This window comes from Coccidioides immitis (genome assembly GCF_000149335.2).
Source record: "Coccidioides immitis RS genomic scaffold supercont3.5, whole genome shotgun sequence".
Lineage (NCBI taxonomy): Eukaryota > Fungi > Ascomycota > Eurotiomycetes > Onygenales > Onygenaceae > Coccidioides > Coccidioides immitis.
Window position 1 is genome coordinate 2,016,363 of NW_004504307.1, and position 17,540 is coordinate 2,033,902.

Sequence of the window (17,540 nt, forward strand, 5' to 3'; positions counted from 1 at the left end):
CTCCTTTCCACAGTACTCCGGCTTTTACCTCCTTGTGCCACAATAATACAACGCCCCCATGGGGATTTCGCCGCGAGGCCACAGGGATATGTAACCCCCGTATTTTGAAAAAGAACAAACTCCCAATCTGGACTAAGGGATCATGCAGTGGCAAGCCCCCCCGAGCCTCAGAACGATCCTCCCCTTCCCTTCTACCTAAAAAATGAGTTGAAGTGCTTGTACTACGCGGGACGTTCGACCAAACATGCGGGGTTTGAAGAGGCCACCTGGATGTATGCAAACTATTTGACTTATGAAAGATCCTTTTCTTTATCTTAATTTTTTTAATAGTTTCCGAAATGGCTGAAAAGTGTTCTCCAGGGTTGAAAATAGAAGTTTTGAAGTGTAGGTAGAATTATGGTGATGTGGACGGTGGGTAGTATATGCATAGTGGGACGATTACCGAAGACATCGTTGGGATGCTCTGTAGCCGATCGATGATAGCCCTAGTAGCCTATCCCTCCCGGGTATTCAGGGTATTGTGTTTTAAGGTAGAGAGGAGGAAACTGTGCTGTCATGTGCCTCTGTGTCTTCCAATCTTGGGAGCACATTGACATTGGGGTTGGGCAGATGCCAATGCAGGCTGCTTTGACTTCCACCCCCTTTTGTTTAACACTCCGAACGTGCATCGTGTTCTGTTCTCACGGATTCACTCCCACTCCCGTATACATATTGTATGTAGTACGCATGGACTATTTATATCACCTCAACACATAGGTACATACATATGAGCAGCGCTGAATGTTCTCTTTTCGTGTTAGCCCTGCATGAAAGTAAGTAGGACTATGTATGTACACACATTTGTAGCAAGGGGTTTTGAAACATGCTGATGCCTGTCAGCCTATACATAAATTTCATCTGCACGAGCTGAACAAGATAAAGCGGGTCTCACGGCACATACGCGCACAAAAATCCCTGGCTAGATACGTGCAGAGTGGACAGCTTAGTGATCAAGGAGTCTTTATGTCCCGAGGCCTCGGATTGTCTCACTGACGTAGCTATGCAGGTTGTTTCGATTGGAGAGGGAGGCCTAATTCTCCGATGGTATATTCGCGATAACAAAGCGAGGAGGATGACAAGAGTTAAACAAACAGTCAAGAAAAAGAAATCCACGGGCATGGAACGGAATCCCTGCATTTGTGCAAGGGGAAAAGTATCTTATCATGGCTTGATATGAAGAGCATGTACGCCTGACTCTGTTTGACCATAAGGCAGCCGAGCTCCTGAGTCATGAAGCGGAAACAGACACACGGACGGACTCTCCCCCCACCCCTGGATTTTCTAATAATAGTGTGTGGAAAAGTGCGGAAAAGAAACAGGGAAGAAAGGGAGTACAAGTATGCACGGGTGCCTGCCTGGGCCCTTTTGAGACTAGGACAAAGCTCGAGAATAGAGATGCAATTCCTCCTAAAAAAGAAAAGAAAAAAACAAAAAAGGACTCTTTAGAAAGGAAAAACAAGAACCCTAGGGGGCTAAATGAAACGGTGGGGAGAGAATCACCGCTCGATCGGTGCTAGGGCTCGCTGGCAGTAGGAAAAATGCGACACACATTCGAGTCAGACGGGAAGAGAGAACCTGTCGAGGTAACCGAGAGATTGAATAGCCTGGTGTGATCTTGTGCCACCGATCTACCCACTGGAGGGGGTTGTGCCACTACCCATAGTAACCCAAGAGCTCCGAATTTAGGTTATTCTCCCTTTGGCGGTGGGTTGCATGTATTTCCAAATTTGTGGTCGATGGGAAAAGAAAAAGCGTCTGTGGATCAAATAGGAGTTGACCAAGTCGCATCACAGGATGAGTGCCAAAGGCACCTGCAGCGCAGATACATACATATGCCAGGCGCATCATGAAGTTCACGGGATTCTGTGCAAACAGGTGTAAAGTAAGTCCTGCTTTTATTATCCAAAGTAAATGTACACACGAAGTATGTAAACGCTATGGTACAGTATCATACATACATGGCAGAAGTAGCCGGTCTGCGATCATTGTCACCAAGAATGGAGAGTTTTGAAGCGGATGATCCGACGTGATCATCGGGAAGAGATGGCGGAGGGGATTCTGCAAGGCTGCACTGAGAAAGTCCGTGCCTGATCAATGTTTTTCTTCTTTCGAACTGCCGTCAATGCGTCTCACTTGTCCCGTGGAGCACGGGCAAATGGTCAATGAAGATGGTGGCTCGAATGGCCTTTGAACGTCTTCTGATACTCATAACATGAAGCAGATTGCTCCCCGCGTAGACTTGGTGGTTATACGTCGAATTGGTAAATCTGTGACATCCCCAAGGGAGAAGATTCTTTTTATCTTTTTGCCGCAGAAGGATTCCACGCCTCCGGTTGCCACTTTTCGCCCGGCGCACCGGATTCCCCTTCCCAAGGACTAGTCTTTATCTTCCTCTTCTTCTTCTTCGTCCCTTGCTGCAGCAGTTCGGCTTCGCTACCGATCGCTGAGCGCACACCGGCCTGTTCGGCGGTTGGTTTCGGGCCGGTATGGTATGCCGGCGTTCTCGATTCGATCGCAGGTCCCGACTGCTGTTCCTGTGGCTTGTCGAGATACGAAGGCTTGCTGGCCCATCGTTCATCGGCAAGTTTGGCGAGATACTTGATCTGCTCTTGGCGTACAAGCTCCTGCTGCTGTTCTGCTATCGAAGGGGGTTCTGGCCGAACATGTCGCAGCCACTGGTGCCATTGCGCTGTTTAAGGGCAAGCTTGGTCAGTGGTCCGACTCCGAGTATGTTCGAGGGAGATGAGGCACTTACGTGATACCTTGACATCTGCATAATGGGTCTTTGGATTGTATTTCACGATGCGCCTGAGCCGTGAGGAATTGGCAGCGTCCTTGAATTCCCAGAAGGTGTTGCCGGCCAGATCCTGGCCTGAAGCCGCAGTTAGAGAAATTAGTTAAAAAAGAAAAGATTGAGCAATGGGAAACGCACCGACCAAGAAAAATCTCCGCCACGGGAGTCTTAAGCTCTTCCACTTGAACCAAAGACTGTTGACACTCATGTTTTGGTGCGTCGGGACGTGGCAGTGGAATGGTGCCCAGACGGCGAGGCAAAACGGGTTCTATCCTGAGAGGCTGAGGGAGGGAGGGAGGGAGGGAGGATTTGGCTGCTTGCTTGATGGGTAGAAAGTGAGAGAAGGTCAATGGAGTACCTCTCAGTTTATAGGTAGCCCGGTGTGGTTTTCGGTCTCCACAAGGATATGCGTAGTAGTTACAACATAGTTTAACTAACGGTGTCATCGTCACATTTGTTTTTCCGCTGGGAACTGTCTACTTGCAACAGCAGCGATTCTTCTACTTGAAGTATCCAACTCCTTTATCAGCGACCAACAATGGCTCAATTACCCATCTCCTCTATTCTAGGGCCTTTCCGCCGAACTGTCTTGAACCCAAGGATACTCCAGACCAGACCATCCTCGACGCTCCAAGGCCATCCTCACATTGTAAGCTCTCCGCCATCAAGTCGCACCTCCAATAAAACACTCGCGAAATCCTCCGTTCAGCACAGCAATGCTAATCGAGAGATACAATCTCAAAACAAAAAAAAAGTACATATTCGCCAACCAACTCTCTCCGAACACCCACACCCTCTCCCTCCTACCCGCCAACCCCCCAACCCCAGAGCTTGCCATCGGCACCACCTCCCAGCTCCCGCCCACCCCAAGTTCATTCGTCGAGAACCCACGTTTTCTTAACATCCTGCAATCCGTCGTCTCCGAACATGCGCACGAAGACCCGGACGTCAAATCGCAAGCGCAAGTCATGGCCTCTACGGCGGGCGCAAATTTAGGATCCGGCGGGGTGTTTTTCTCTCCGCAGCCCCGACGCAAGAGGCCAGCGTACGGCAGCGGGGGTGGGACGGGAGGCGATTCCAGCGGCGGAGCGAGCGGCCAGGGCGGAGTCGGGTCCGGTGGCCGCGGCGGATGGATTCATGTGTCGGATAGCAGAAATCCGCCGGAATACGGACGAATTGCTTGGTATCGAGAACATTTCCCCACTTCGATATATATATATATATATATATATATCTTTCGACTAACGGGGATCCTTAGGCCGGAAGATATATTCGGAAGTTTGGAGGTAGACGGGAATGGAAATATTGAAGGGAATGGGAATTATCAACCTAGTGGTATGTTGTTTTTTTGCACCTCTATGGCTGCATGCAAGGCTGGCCGATTGCGCGTGTTTGCTTGAAGACCTTTTTTATCTTAACAGACCCTGTTTAGGAACGTACCGAATTGTAACGAGAAATGGAATGTAAGTTTTCTCCTCTCTCTCGCTTGAGCAGAGTGTTATGTCTAATGGTGTGTAGACTCGGATTAAGCCCGTTCTTGAGGGAGAAGCTTGTCCAGCGGCTGCGGGCTGAAGAACAAAGCCTCCGCCGATAATATTATTTCCCTGACCGGTAGCCACGGTCGAACTTTTGTACAATAACTAAAGGATGGCGGAATGCAACTGGACGGTACTATTATTGGTAAGCTCTACTCAGATATCAATTCCATGCTGTCTCTGTTCTAAACCCCCGCAAAGGCCATCTCCATATCAATCCATTGGTACTGCCTGTCTAATTTTGTCCCACCTCCTAAACCACTTACACCACTTCAATTCATCGGGCGAATAAACCCCGTTTCCTATCAGCTCTCCAATTGGCAATACGGGAGCAGGATTCTTGGCAGAACAATATGCATGGGCATATGGTTCTATCCAGAAAGTTATCATGTACGGTTTAAAGAATTTGGAGGTAATGGAAAAGACGAGGCTGCCATTGCCCATCTGCATGCTGGAATAGCGCTTTTAGAGCGTAATCACTTTTGTTCAGACACAGGAGTCAGTGTTGAAAAAGTTAGGAAAACTATAGGGAAACCCACAATGCAGTTTTGCGGGTATTTCAGTCGCATCAGGGATGCCTGCTAACCCTGCTCTATAGCTTTCGTGCTGCTCATAACTAATTTGAGCCGTACATATATCCTATGCACCCCCAAACTCATCTTGCCAGGGATGTAAAGTTTCAGAAGCTAGCTTCCCGTGGTCTATAGTTCCTCCCGGACCTGTCCCTATAGCTCTAATGCTTTTCAGGAATGGCGGCGGGGGGAGATCTGATACGTGCTCTCAGAGATGGTCTTGAGAAATCTAGACAGCTGTTGAATCGACTCTATGATAATCAATTTATGTTGTCTGATATCCCGGACTCCTCCCATTGGATGCACGTACAAAAACCAGGACTGGAAATGGCCTATTTAAACAAACTCCCACATTTTCTTGGAAGTGGTTCCGAGAATTAGTCTCTCATAGAATGGTCTGTGATCCAAAAAAAAATAAAAAACGGAACATCTGGCCATTTAAACCAATCTTCCAGTTTTCGAGGAGCTTCAGATTAAGCGAATCGGGGTTCCAGGAAGCACTGTTGACCACTGCAAGCAATGGGACGGATAAGGTCAGCTCGTCCCAACTAAATGCATGTTGTCTTCTCGTTGCTATTTCAAATAGAGGATGCTTTTTTCCCCCAAGATAGACCTCTGCTAATGCTAGATTAGATGTCCTGAAAGGTACCAAAATAAATAAATAAATAAACGGGGGTTGGATCCTGGAGAAGATGCAAAAGTCAACGACAACGGGACCCCGCTAGACCTAGGCCTTCCCTCTCTCCTTGTCAATCCCGAGATATCTTCATCCCCCTCGATCTCTAACGTCATTTAGCATCTTCAGGTTAACTTTACAGCGAATAAACCAGGGTTGGGTGTAATTCACGGTTATTTGCTACATTGTAATTCACCGGGTAGGAATACGTTTAAAAGAAGGTGATGAGTGAGAGACAAAAAATCCAAGTCTTCACGGAGGAGAATTACATCACCGGCGGTGGTTCAGGTAAAGGAAACCTGGTTATTCGAACGAGGCTCGCTGCCTGATTCTGAGGCTGTATAACTAATCCAGCTTCATGGCCTGCGGGCCACTGGGTGATCCATCATCATACTGGGAAAAAAAAAAAAAAAAAAAGGCCAGCAGCTCTACGTATGTAAGTTACTTATGTTAGTAACAGGTTCGAAGACCTCGGATGACACACTTTTGGATGACCTGGACTTCCTGCCAATGTCCCTTTTCCTGGTCATCCCCGATCGCCCGGCTCGTAACTTTTGCCTCTTCAATGAGGAAGAAGCTCCACGAGGAGAGCAGAGCGTCTAAACCTTTTTCTTTTTTTTTTTTTAAGCTCCCAAGCCGACGAAGCTCACCCATCCCACCATCTCCAATTGAACTTATATCTCCCCATCTATATCACCAAAGTTCCCCCCCATCGGGAGCGAATTTGACTACCCCGCGAGATTTGAAGCGGGAAGCGGGCAGCCCGCTTAACGGGTGGAATGAGCGGCCCCGGAGCCTTCCCGCACCAGCATCTTCCGGAAGAAACTTCCGTCTCACGCGGGGAGCTCAACTTTGTGACAGTCAGGAGTGTGTGTGTGTGTGGGGAAGAAGCATACAGTACTACATACTCCGTACTCCGTACATACATAATGAAGAGCGAAAACAGGGCTGACGATAACAGGGAACCGGCCAATCAAAGGCGGATGGTTTATCTTTCGGCTTGAGATTGAATTCGAGCCTCTCCTTTCGTCCCCAGCCTGCTTTGCAAGGGACCATTCTTTTTATTTTTATTTTTTTTTTGAATTGTTTGTTCGATGCACACATATCGGTTGAGGATCTGACTTTTTTTTTTTTTGGCAGAGAAAAAAGAAATACACAGGAGAATTCAACCATAAAACTAAAACTACAGAAGCATGGAGCAGACAGTAAACTACATTGTAAGCATGGACGGAAGTACCTGTTTTGGGGTAAAATCTCCCTACTCCGTATACGGCGGAGAATCGAGATCTTCCGTCTTACATAACAGCTTGGCGGCGACACCCCGACTCCACCCGATGACGGCAGCAGGCTTGGCGGGACCAGTCCTGATTCGGCATGGCGTGTCCGTTGGCGGACGATAAGCGATCGGCCCCTTGCATAAGGAACGCGATCCAGACGGCGAATAACATCCAATCGAAACGGGGCCAGCTTGGGCAGGGTTGGTGCAGCTGGACTTTTCTTTTTCTTCTTCTCTTTTTTTTTATTTATTTATTTTTTAACTCCGGGCCTCTCGACCCGCCTGTCGCGATAAGGGAGGGAACAAAAAAAAAAAAAAAAAAGGAAGATCAACTCTCCTTTTTTTTTGCTGTCCAGTGTATTGCTGCCCGATGGAGACTGGTCCAGAGCTCTCGAAGCGGTCAATTTGGGCAGCGGGGATTGGATGTTTTTCAAAGTTGGTGAAACCGGGGGGGAGGAAAGCTTCCTCGAGCTTTCCAGTTGCTCTCTGCAGCCACGGCCTCCATCCCCGGTCTTGCTGACAACGCTGTTGTACTGTAGTTCAATTGCGGTATTGGAGCAACGTCGCTGTCACGGCGATTCGTGTGCACTGCGGGATTGCCAGGCTGTTCCTGGTGCCAGTCAGCAAGTCGCGGCTCCCTCGTTCCTGATAAGCACCCGATAAGCCTATCAGTCCTGCGGATTCCTTATCAGGGTTTGGCCATGCGAGTCGCTCGGTATTTCAATACTGTAACAGAACGGTATCGCGGTGTCCTGAAACAACTGCCACACATGCCCACCACAGGGCGTGATCGCGCCACACACACTCTCTCTCACTCACACTCACACAAAAGGTCTCGATTTTCCCTGTGATTCAAATTTCTTTTCACACGCTCCCGGCTTCCCCTGTTGCAAACCTCGAGCGCAGACAACGCAAATGAGGCATGATCTCGTAAAGAATAAATATGCAGTCAGATGCCATCGAAGTGAAGCACGGAGTCGGCCGTCCCCGCGCTGATGATTTAATGCCTCAGCGATCTCGGAATGCCCGAGACACACAAAATGACGAAAGAACGACTCTCCAGCCACGGATGGTGCCCGCAAACACGTGACTTAGCTTCCTGTTCTGCCCGAGAATCGCTCGGCTGCTGCTAAATTTGGCAGTGCACCGCCGCAAGTCCAGCTGAGGGATTTAAACTTTAGCGCGGAACAAGTGATACAGCCACGCATTGCGGGTATTACGGTGACGGTAATGTCCCGAGGGAAAAAACCTGATCCCACACAGCTTCCTGCTCTTTATCTTTTTTGCCCAGCCAGCGAGTCCCGCGGTTTTGCATAAAATCTTCTTCTTCCCTTCTTTTCTTCCTCCGACTTCTCTCCACATTATTTCCTCAACCTTTTTTTTTTCTTTTTCCCTTTTATTCCCTTCTTGGTGATATCCCTCGATTCTTTGTGTTGCATCTGCTTCAAATCTCCTCTCCATCTTTTCTTCTTTCGAAGTAAGGCTTATTGCTCTCGACCAGTCGCTTCTGAACATCGCTCTTGATTGCCCCTCCATCCACTCTTGCTTGAACAGTAGTGCCCACTGTGCAGTCAGTCACGGCCTCGACCTACATATCATCAGTCACCATGGTACGTCCAGACTCTCTCTCTCTCTCTCTACCTCCCCATGTGTGTGCCTGTTGCACGAATTGACGCGAGACCGGACTAACAATTCTTATCTGCAATTAGGCTCCCAAAACTCATATCTCCAATGCGGAGAACGTACGTTGCCCTCGATTCGGCTTGAACTCGCTCACCCTACACCAATTCACTGACATGCACTGGATATAGTTAAAAAAATACATGGAACTCGATCAGCGGGGTAAGATCATGGCGGAATACATCTGGATTGATGCTTGCGGCGGTGTTCGATCAAAAACCAAGGTGAGTCATCGCCACCCAAATGTTCTGTTTCGGAGTGGTTCCGACTGATCGAATCTTTTTTTTTTTTTTTTTTTTTTTTTTTAGACCGTCAACAAGGTCGTAAAATCCGCAGACGAGCTTCCAGAGTGGAACTTCGACGGTTCATCAACAGGTCAGGCTCCCGGAGACAACTCCGATGTCTACCTTCGCCCCGTTGCCATCTTCCCAGACCCCTTCCGACGAGGAGAGAACATTTTGGTTCTCTGCGAGACCTGGGACAGCGATGGTTCCCCTAACAAGTACAACTACCGCCACGAGGCCGCTCGGTTAATGCGAGCTAATGCCCATGAACATTTCTGGTTTGGTTTGGAGCAGGAGTACACCCTCCTTGGCCCCGACGGCTGGCCATATGGCTGGCCCAAGGGTGGTTTTCCAGGCGCCCAGGGACCATACTACTGCGGCGTTGGTACCGGCAAGGTCCACTGCCGTGACATCGTAGAGGCCCACTACAAGGCCTGTCTCTATGCTGGCATCAACATCTCTGGCATCAACGCCGAAGTCATGCCTGCTCAGTGGGAATACCAGGTTGGCCCCTGTGAAGGCATCGACCGTGAGTTTCCACTCCCATTAGACCTTTTTCATATATGTTGGCAACTAAATTGGATTTTTGCGTGTAGTCGGTGACCAGCTCTGGATGTCTCGTTTCCTCCTCAACCGTGTCGCTGAAGAATTCGGTGCTATCATTTCATTCGCTCCAAAGCCCATTCCTGGCGATTGGAACGGTGCTGGTCTCCACACCAACGTTTCCACCGAGGCTATGCGTAACGAGGGCGGTATGAAGGTCATCGAGGCTGCTATGAAGAAACTCGAAACCCGCCACTTCGAGCACATTGCTGTCTACGGTGAAGGTAACGAAGACCGCCTCACCGGACGCCATGAAACCGGCAGCATCGACAAGTTCAGCTGGGGTGTTGCCGACCGTGGTGGCAGCATTCGCATTCCTCGCCAGGTCGCCAAGGACGGCAAGGGATACTTTGAAGACAGAAGACCCGCCAGTAATGCCGATCCTTATCAGATCACCGGCATTATTGTCGAAACTGTAAGTTGACTACATCAGATACATCTTTCCCAGGCTCACGCTGACATGGCTCTCTCTCTCTCTCTTTAGCTCTGCGGTGCTTCTTAAATCTTGTCCTTTGCTTTCCCTTATACCCCACTGGCGTCACGATTTGGAGACTGGCGACTAGGCATGAGTGTCAATCACTTATAATTAGACTTGTTCGCTTTTTGTTATATATATTTCTCACCCCACACGTTTTTGCCCTGACGCCCATGATCACATTTATTCTTAACCCATACACTCCATCTTCCCCTCCTAATCACTGTGTCCCCACTTTGTTATTCTTTTCCCCGATGTGCAGATTCGATCATTTGACCGCGCTTTGCGTTTTTTTGAACTGCGCTCTGACGGATCCATGTCAAGCATGTTTCCAGATGAGCCATGTTCCTTTTCAATTTTTTTCTCTTTTTTTTTGAAAGAAGCCCACCGTGGCTGGATTCAAGCAAAGAAAGAAAAAAAAGGAACCGAGAATTACTGGAGAAATACCAAATTGCAATCACTTTCGGTGGGAATGTGAATTCTATCGACACGAGTATTGCTGGTAAACATCTAGTAAACACTCGCGGAGTACTATTCGAGTACGCATGCCACTGGGTCTCCCAAACGCAGAATCGCCCATTCGATCAATCTGACATCCTTTTCGAGGTTTCATGACTGTTTTGAGTATATATATACATATCATGCATTGGGATGGTGGTGCATGTCTGGTGCGCGGTTTGTACTTCTATCACTACATGGGACACTAGGTTGTTGGGAGTTTGTGCTGGATCTTAATCAACTTGATGGAATTGTGATTCCCTCAGAATATCCTGAATTCAACCATTGCGCCACAAGAGCTCTTCGGTCTGGTTTAATTTTCAAAATGTGCAATCTTCATGCAGATAATGACGGATCACTTCTGCAATTTGCCCGTGGTAGCCATGGTGATTGAGAAGTTTGTTCGTAGTAGGATGATTCGATCTCATCAGCGATGCCCCTTCAATGGAGACTTCTAACATATCTTTTTTTTTTTTTTTGGTTACGCGTAGGGTCTTATATAAACACGAAGATTTCACTTTCGGTGAAAATCAATATCATCTTTCAAACAGGAGACGTAGAGCACACTTAGGCGTGACGCTGCAGCCTGCAAAATCCCAGGAATGTACTCCATATGAATCGATTCGGGCAGCAGGGGATCGTCAGAAGGCGGGTGAGTTCGGCGAAGTCCCGCAGCTCAGCTTTCTCCCTTTCTTTTTCTCTTTTCTCTTTTTTTTTTTTCTTTCTTTCTTCTTCTCACTTCTTCCTCCACTTCAAAAACCACACTCCCTCCAGTCCCCTCTGCCTCGACTCCCTCCTCGCCGCTCCATCCCCATCAACCTCAGCACCTCCCTTCTTCCCATCCACAACCCTCAACAACACCTCCATCACCACCGCCGCCAAAATACTCCCCACCAACATCCCAATCATAACCCAGTTACTCTTCCGATACTGGCTCGCCCCGCTCGCCAGCCGATCACTCTCCCAACCCGCGTACAGCGCATACGTGCTCACAATGCTGCCCAGGTTGCCCAGGCCGGACACCACGGCGGACGCAGCGGCCACGCCGACTTCGCCGTGGCGGGGCTGGAAGACCTCGTTTGTCCAGGTCATGGTGATGGGGACGGTGGGGCCGAGGCCGAAGCCGACGATGAGGAGGCCCGCGTAGCGCGGCCAGGGGGTGGTGCTGGGGTTGCCGGCGTAGGTGGTCAGGAGGAGGCCGAGGATCTGGAGGGTGGCGGGGAGGGAGAAGAAGAGGGCGCGATGGTGGTGGAAGCGGTCGGAGAGAGGGGTGATGAGGAGGATGGAGAGGAGGTCGGTCTGTTTTTGTTTTTTTTTGGGGGGGTTGGGTTAGTTGGTAAGTTGCTTGTTTCTTTTTTTCATTGGGGGAAGAGAAAGGGGGGGTTCATATATATGGGAAAGATTTCAGGGTACGTACGATCCAGATAGGGGCGAAGAGGAGACTGAGCTCGACGCCTGTGAGTTTGGGATTAGTGGCACGAATGATCACCGTCCCGTAGCTCTGTACGCCTATTCCTACGCCGACGACGCCGAAGTACATGATCAATAACGGCCAGATGCGCCAGTCCATGAGGACACGACCAAGATCCGAGAGCGTCCACTGTGTCCGGTGATAAATACGTTTTAGGTCGCGGTAGTGTACCTCCGCATCTCTTCCCGTCAATGCGGGCGGCGTCTGTGGCAGCCACCTGGACACTTTTGACCGGGGACTGGGTGATTCACCGGGCGGCAAGGGTCGTTCTGGAAGCCACCAGAGCAGTGAAATTCCCGTCGCGGTACCACAGATCCCGTAGATGAGAAACATCCATCGGAAACCAACAATACCCCTTTCACCGTCCATCTTCTGGAATCCGGCAGATACCAGGCCGACCACGGCCGCTGAGACCTGTGCTGCTGTGAAGTAGAAGCCAATTCGCTTGCCGGTGCGCGATGGCGGGTAGAAAAGCGTGAGGTAGTACGCCATGCCAGGCCATAGTCCAGCCATCACGACTCCAAGGAGGAGGCGGAGAAGACTTGTATCAACCCAAGTTAGTGCGAACGGTATTATATATAACGGATCACACGTACTACAGCGACCATGCTGCCTTCGCGGCAGCCATACAGCTTCCAATGACCCCCACGCCAATGACGATCCGACTCATCCAGACTCTCGGGCTGAGTCTCGTCATGATCAAATTGGAGGGAAGGTCGAAGACGACGTAGCACACGTAGAACAGCGCCAGACTCGTAGAAATCTCGTGCGGGGTCATCTGCAGAACGGACCCGAGATCATGCTTCTCTGCAATATTCATGGTCTGCGAGAGACCGACGGTGGATCTGATGGATGCGCATAGGAAGTAAAGCACCCAGAACGGCGGTATTATGCGCCAGTCGAGTTTTCTGTAGGCAGAAGAAATCAGATCGGTCGGTTAGGTCTGAAGACGCACACTTTGCCCGGCGCGCGGGGGTTGTGTGTTTTGTTCAGGTGCAAGTGGCATACCTGTATATCCGGTTGATTTCGGCCAGACTGGGCTCGTCACCGGGTTCAGAGTCCTCCATACCATTGGCAGGAGACTCTTGGATATGCTCTTGCGTGGATTGTTTGGAGAGCGGGGGTTTCAATTGCTCTTCTGGCATCTTGACAGAGGCTGCCATGTTACTCTCAATGCACGGAGGAGATTGAGAGCCGATTCAACTCGATGAGTCAAAAGAAAAAAGGCTCTGTAGAGCTCTTGCACAGTGTTGGATCCACTTCCCCGGGAGTCAAAATAAATCAGAGAGAAGGGAAAAAAAAAAAAAAAAAAGGTTTAAGGATCAAATTCCTCAAAAGTTATCAGTATGGGGAGCTCAGTTAACAGCTACGAAAACAACGGCTTTCAAGCTGGCAAATAACTAAACCTCCCAGGACAGAGCACTAGGGCAGAAAGTAATTTGAATTCTAAACCCGATAAGAGGTCCAGAGGGCTGCTATTTAATTAATATGAGCTTCTCAAACTGCCTTGTCGGACGGACATCGCAGGACAAATAAACTTCTCGCGATCACGCCCCGTCTCACCAGACGGAGCTCAAAATATTTTCTCGTTTTTAGCGCACAGCGGAATACACCTTGCCCGTCTTATCCTTGTCGAACCGCAAAGCCGAGCCAGGGTCGGGAGGAAAAAAGGAAAAAGTATTCAAAAGCTGGCCGGTTACAGTTCCGCGTTGCCGTCGATCGTGAAAAAGTTTCTTTGCGGGGTGGCATGCCGAAGTGAGAGAGTGGCATCCCAGGAAGGTCTCACATCTGTATAAGAAAAACTCGTCGAAGATGTTTTCTACTCATGTGGTGAATGAAAGTTTACCTTTGCTGGACTAACTAATGTTTAGAACAATGCTTAGCAAAAAGATTTGGAAAACAATTGAACCCTAAAGCCATTAGTTAATAAAAGAAACAGGTCTAAGCTAACTAGTTATATGAAACAATCAACCCCATCTAAATCATAGTCTAGCCCTGCGCTTCTTCTCATCCAGTGCCTTTTCGACCAGCGCGACCGCATCAGCGCAGGTACCGAATGAAGCTTGATACCCGAACCCTCCGTGGCCGTAGTTGTGTATGACAGAAACGCCGCCGATGTTGTCACGCTCCACTCGAGGACCTCCTTCTCTAAGAGGCCGCAGGCCGACGCCGTGTCGGACGATATCAAGGGCTTCTATACCGCGCTGATTGCCGTTGGCGTCTTTGCCGACTAGTTCGGGGCAAAGAGCAACACATCTTTTCATGATGCGGATGGCGAGATTAGGGTCCGGTTGGCTTTCATAGTTGTGCCGTTGGTAGCAGCCCCCTAGGATTGTTCCACCACCTAAATTGTGAGAGTTAGCTGGGATCCTTCAATCCGAGGTGATTTCAGAGATTCGCTTGGTAGATGTTAAAAAAAAGAAAAAAAAAAAAAGAAAAAAAAAAAAAAAAAATACCGGCTGCCCTCATCATGATATATCCAGCCTCGTTAGGACCGTCGTCGGTTCCCGATACAGAGTACATCGCTGGAACTTCGTTACGAACGACAATCACCTGTCCACGGGCTGGATACATTTTTTGATCCTCAACACCGCCCAGATACTTGGAAGATAGACCAGTGCAGTTGACGACGACATCGGCCTTTTGACCAGAGTGGTGAGCACCGGCTGCATCGACAATATGCGTGAAAACAGCACGCTTGAAGACTACGCCATTCTTACGACACTGTGAGACGAGCCACGCAAGGTAGACCGGCGCATTGAGGCAAACAGAGGTAAAGCAGGAGCCATTGTCAAATCCATGGGGTAATTTCTCCTTGGGTATGGGGCGGAACTAAGAATGGTGGGTGTCAGCTTGGCTGGAGAGCCGGGGGGGGGAGGGAGCGCGGTTTGTATATTTGCATACGTCGGGGACAATGTCTTTGTACCAAGGGTTCGGGTTGATCAGCTCTTTGAACCAGACAGCAGTGTCAGAGCTGGCGTCCTTGAGGCGATTGTATATAATAGAATCTAAAAAATGCAGCTCAGTGCTTCTGTCGTTGCTAAACCGCCGCAGTGGTAAAGTCTCACCCTGGAAGTGAATTCCTGCTTCGGGATTATTCCGCGCCAGGTCCTCAAATACAGGCCACGTATTGGCCTCCCATTTCGCATGAGCGCTACCCGGAGCTCCTACACTATGTATAAGCCCCGAATTAGCAAAATTGCAACCAAGAGCGGATTATATCAGACCGGAGCAAGGTATATGTCGTGAAGGGACTAGAGCTTCTCGGGCCAACTCACGGCAGAAAGTTTGCGCCGGCCCATGGAGAGCAATATTCAACATCGTAATCGCCGGGCATATGCTTTGCAGCAACTGTAATAACATTGGATTTATCCTTGGAGAGTAGGTATGCGGTAGTCAATCCGATCACGCCTCCCCTAGACTCCGGGTAAGCGATGCGTTTTCGGCTCCGGCTAACGTGCAGCACGGCGGAGAGCTCACCCTATGATAACGATCTTGTTGGACGCCATTGTCTGGGATCAGGCAGGGATAAAGCTCTGTCGAGATAATTCAAGCACTGAATCCTTGAAGAGAAAGTAAAAGAATAATGAAAAAAATGAAAGAAGCTCGACAGTGAAAGAGCGGCGAAGGGCGTGACTCGTGAGGGGCGTGTTCCGGGTTTCGTCGTTAACTATATCAGAGTGCCGGCACTAGCTATGTACTCCGTATTATTGTGGGTTCTTCCATTGTTCACTGCGGAGAAGCTTCTGAGAAACAGCCATGCCCCGTCCCACCCTCGTTAAAGCAGAGGTTTAAAAAAAAAATATTGTCGGAATAAGCCAACAAATCCCAAAAGCCGTAAATCTCCAAGGCATGCATATCGCGTCTCCCACGCAGAAATCAGCGAATTAAAGGCCGAAAAGCCACCTCCTATCCAGCCAAACAAGGGGGAAAAAAAGAAAAGAAAAAGAAAGAAAAAAAAGAAAGGTAAAAAAGATTCATGTCTCGGGTGCGACCCTCCAAGCGAAATATCGATCCACCAAGCGACTCCCAAGTTTTCCGGGATGGCTAGGTTTCGACGGATAAGGATATTTGAGGTAGCTGTGATACCTTGGCCCACGGGGACACAAAGCAAGGGGTATCGAGGGGAGCTATGATGTCTATTAGTATTTTAGGTAGCAGGCTTCTAGATCACCAAGCTCCTTATCTAGAGAGCTAGGATCCCAATGTCTTTTTCATTTCGTACGAAGCCTTGATCGTTCGGGAATACTGTCAGCAGGTATGGCGACGTGAGCCTACTCAGGGGATGTTTGTTTTTTTCTTTTCGACGTCGTTCGCTGATGTCCAGCCATGGCCGATTCCGGTCTGGCGGCCCATCGCCTGTTGTGCGACGACCAACATTGTCAGCTGGTCGTCGGCGAGATAACCTGTTGGTAGGTATGCTGCACGCGAATTCCGTCTGAACTGAAGACGAACCTGTTGTCATACCGGGATGGCTCTAGTCAGGGCCAAAAATGGATTCAGTAGCGGATACCAATAATGTGTAAATGATACCCGCACATGATACTCGCTTCATCTGCGTCGTTCTACAGTAGGGCTTCTTCTAGTCGACCGGGATCAGTCTAGCGCCGAAGTGCAGTCCTGACTATCCATTTATAGACTCGTTTTGCGTTGGATTATTGTATTATCAGTATACCTTGAACTGATCGGTTCTAGTATCTCTCCTCTCCTGTCTCACCTGATCCCAGCCCAGGGTCCTACATCTTCTCACAAAGCTGAAACTTGCGTCTACTCTTCTGTAACCAAACCCGCGTGCGTGGAGATGTCCCTCAGTTGCAAGCCAAGACCGATCTGCTTCCGCAAAGGAGCTGTGACACCTGGGGCCGGATAGCCATCATAGAAACAAATGCCACAGGCTTGCTATATGACAGCTCCTCTCTACTTTGCGATGTTAACCACTTTTTTTTATTTACTCCTCCCATGTTCACCACAATCCTATGCTTTTGTCAACCAGCCATCAGGATATTTCTTCCGAAGGAGAAGGCTTCTCAAAACATGCAAAAATGCTGGTTACATGGTTGATTTTTGGGTGTTAATGTTAGCATGCATGGGTTGCCGTGGCTCAAAAATGATGGAATATCCATTGAAATCTATTCGAGAGCTAGAGCAGGGATTTGCCTAGCCATTCTGCTCTGTGAGAAAGAAAAAAAAAAAGAAAAAGAAAAAGAAATACTCAATTTGGGTGCTGCATCACGGCCTACAAGAGGATATATTCCAATGCTGTTGTATGGCATCTCTAAACATCCAGGCAACGTCAGGCCGCGTGGCTTTACTGTGGACATGTTTTCATGGAGCTTGTCATAAGTCAAGGGTCAATGGGCGTTTGCAAATGGGGAGTAAGTATTGTGCTGTGTTGAATAGGGGCGAATAGGGCCACAATATTATATGGTATATGACAATATGACGGGCAGCTGTACGCTCACTGCTGTAGCAGCATGCTCAATATAAGTGAGCACCCATTCATGACTAGTTGGCATCACAATGAGGATTGAATGATGGTGTTTTTATAATTTTGCTTCACAACTCGGCTCTCTCCTCTAATTTCCTTCCTTCATTTTTTTTTTCTTCATTGTCATTCATTCATTCTTTCTTTCTTTC

At 48.9% G+C, this 17,540-nt stretch overlaps 5 protein-coding genes across 5 annotated transcripts; 2 read left to right on the top strand and 3 right to left on the bottom strand.

Annotated features, from left to right (window-relative positions):
- Nucleotides 1-642: 642 nt before the first annotated feature.
- On the bottom strand, nt 643-3,188 carry CIMG_09120 (uncharacterized protein). Its single transcript, XM_001239498.2, has 3 exons — nt 2,972-3,188; nt 2,795-2,911; nt 643-2,728 (listed from the first exon to the last, which is right to left on the bottom strand). The coding sequence occupies exons 1-3, from the start codon at nt 3,039-3,041 to the stop codon at nt 2,337-2,339; spliced, it is 579 nt and encodes a 192-aa protein (XP_001239499.1). The 5' UTR covers nt 3,042-3,188; the 3' UTR covers nt 643-2,336.
- Nucleotides 3,189-3,309: 121 nt separating this feature from the next.
- Nucleotides 3,310-5,146, top strand: CIMG_09121 (uncharacterized protein). Its single transcript, XM_001239499.2, has 7 exons — nt 3,310-3,482; nt 3,589-4,016; nt 4,092-4,168; nt 4,266-4,296; nt 4,352-4,513; nt 4,570-4,881; nt 4,967-5,146. The coding sequence occupies exons 1-5, from the start codon at nt 3,372-3,374 to the stop codon at nt 4,425-4,427; spliced, it is 723 nt and encodes a 240-aa protein (XP_001239500.1). The 5' UTR covers nt 3,310-3,371; the 3' UTR covers nt 4,428-4,513; nt 4,570-4,881; nt 4,967-5,146.
- A 3,108-nt stretch (nt 5,147-8,254) lies between these two features.
- On the top strand, nt 8,255-10,864 carry CIMG_09122 (glutamine synthetase). The gene is made up of 6 exons (XM_001239500.2): nt 8,255-8,502; nt 8,602-8,634; nt 8,704-8,796; nt 8,881-9,385; nt 9,453-9,874; nt 9,944-10,864. The coding sequence occupies exons 1-6, from the start codon at nt 8,500-8,502 to the stop codon at nt 9,959-9,961; spliced, it is 1,074 nt and encodes a 357-aa protein (XP_001239501.1). The 5' UTR covers nt 8,255-8,499; the 3' UTR covers nt 9,962-10,864.
- Nucleotides 10,865-11,167: 303 nt separating this feature from the next.
- Nucleotides 11,168-13,066, bottom strand: CIMG_09123 (MFS transporter; the record flags this gene model as incomplete). Its single annotated transcript, XM_001239501.2, has 4 exons — nt 11,168-11,731; nt 11,850-12,444; nt 12,500-12,811; nt 12,912-13,066. 4 exons carry the CDS (start codon nt 13,064-13,066, stop codon nt 11,168-11,170), a joined length of 1,626 nt encoding a protein of 541 aa, XP_001239502.2.
- A 666-nt stretch (nt 13,067-13,732) lies between these two features.
- On the bottom strand, nt 13,733-15,706 carry CIMG_09124 (D-amino acid oxidase). Its single transcript, XM_001239502.2, has 6 exons — nt 15,384-15,706; nt 15,182-15,319; nt 14,972-15,075; nt 14,808-14,911; nt 14,360-14,735; nt 13,733-14,247 (listed from the first exon to the last, which is right to left on the bottom strand). Exons 1-6 carry the CDS (start codon nt 15,410-15,412, stop codon nt 13,886-13,888), a joined length of 1,113 nt encoding a protein of 370 aa, XP_001239503.1. The 5' UTR covers nt 15,413-15,706; the 3' UTR covers nt 13,733-13,885.
- Between the last annotated feature and the right edge of the window lie 1,834 nt (nt 15,707-17,540).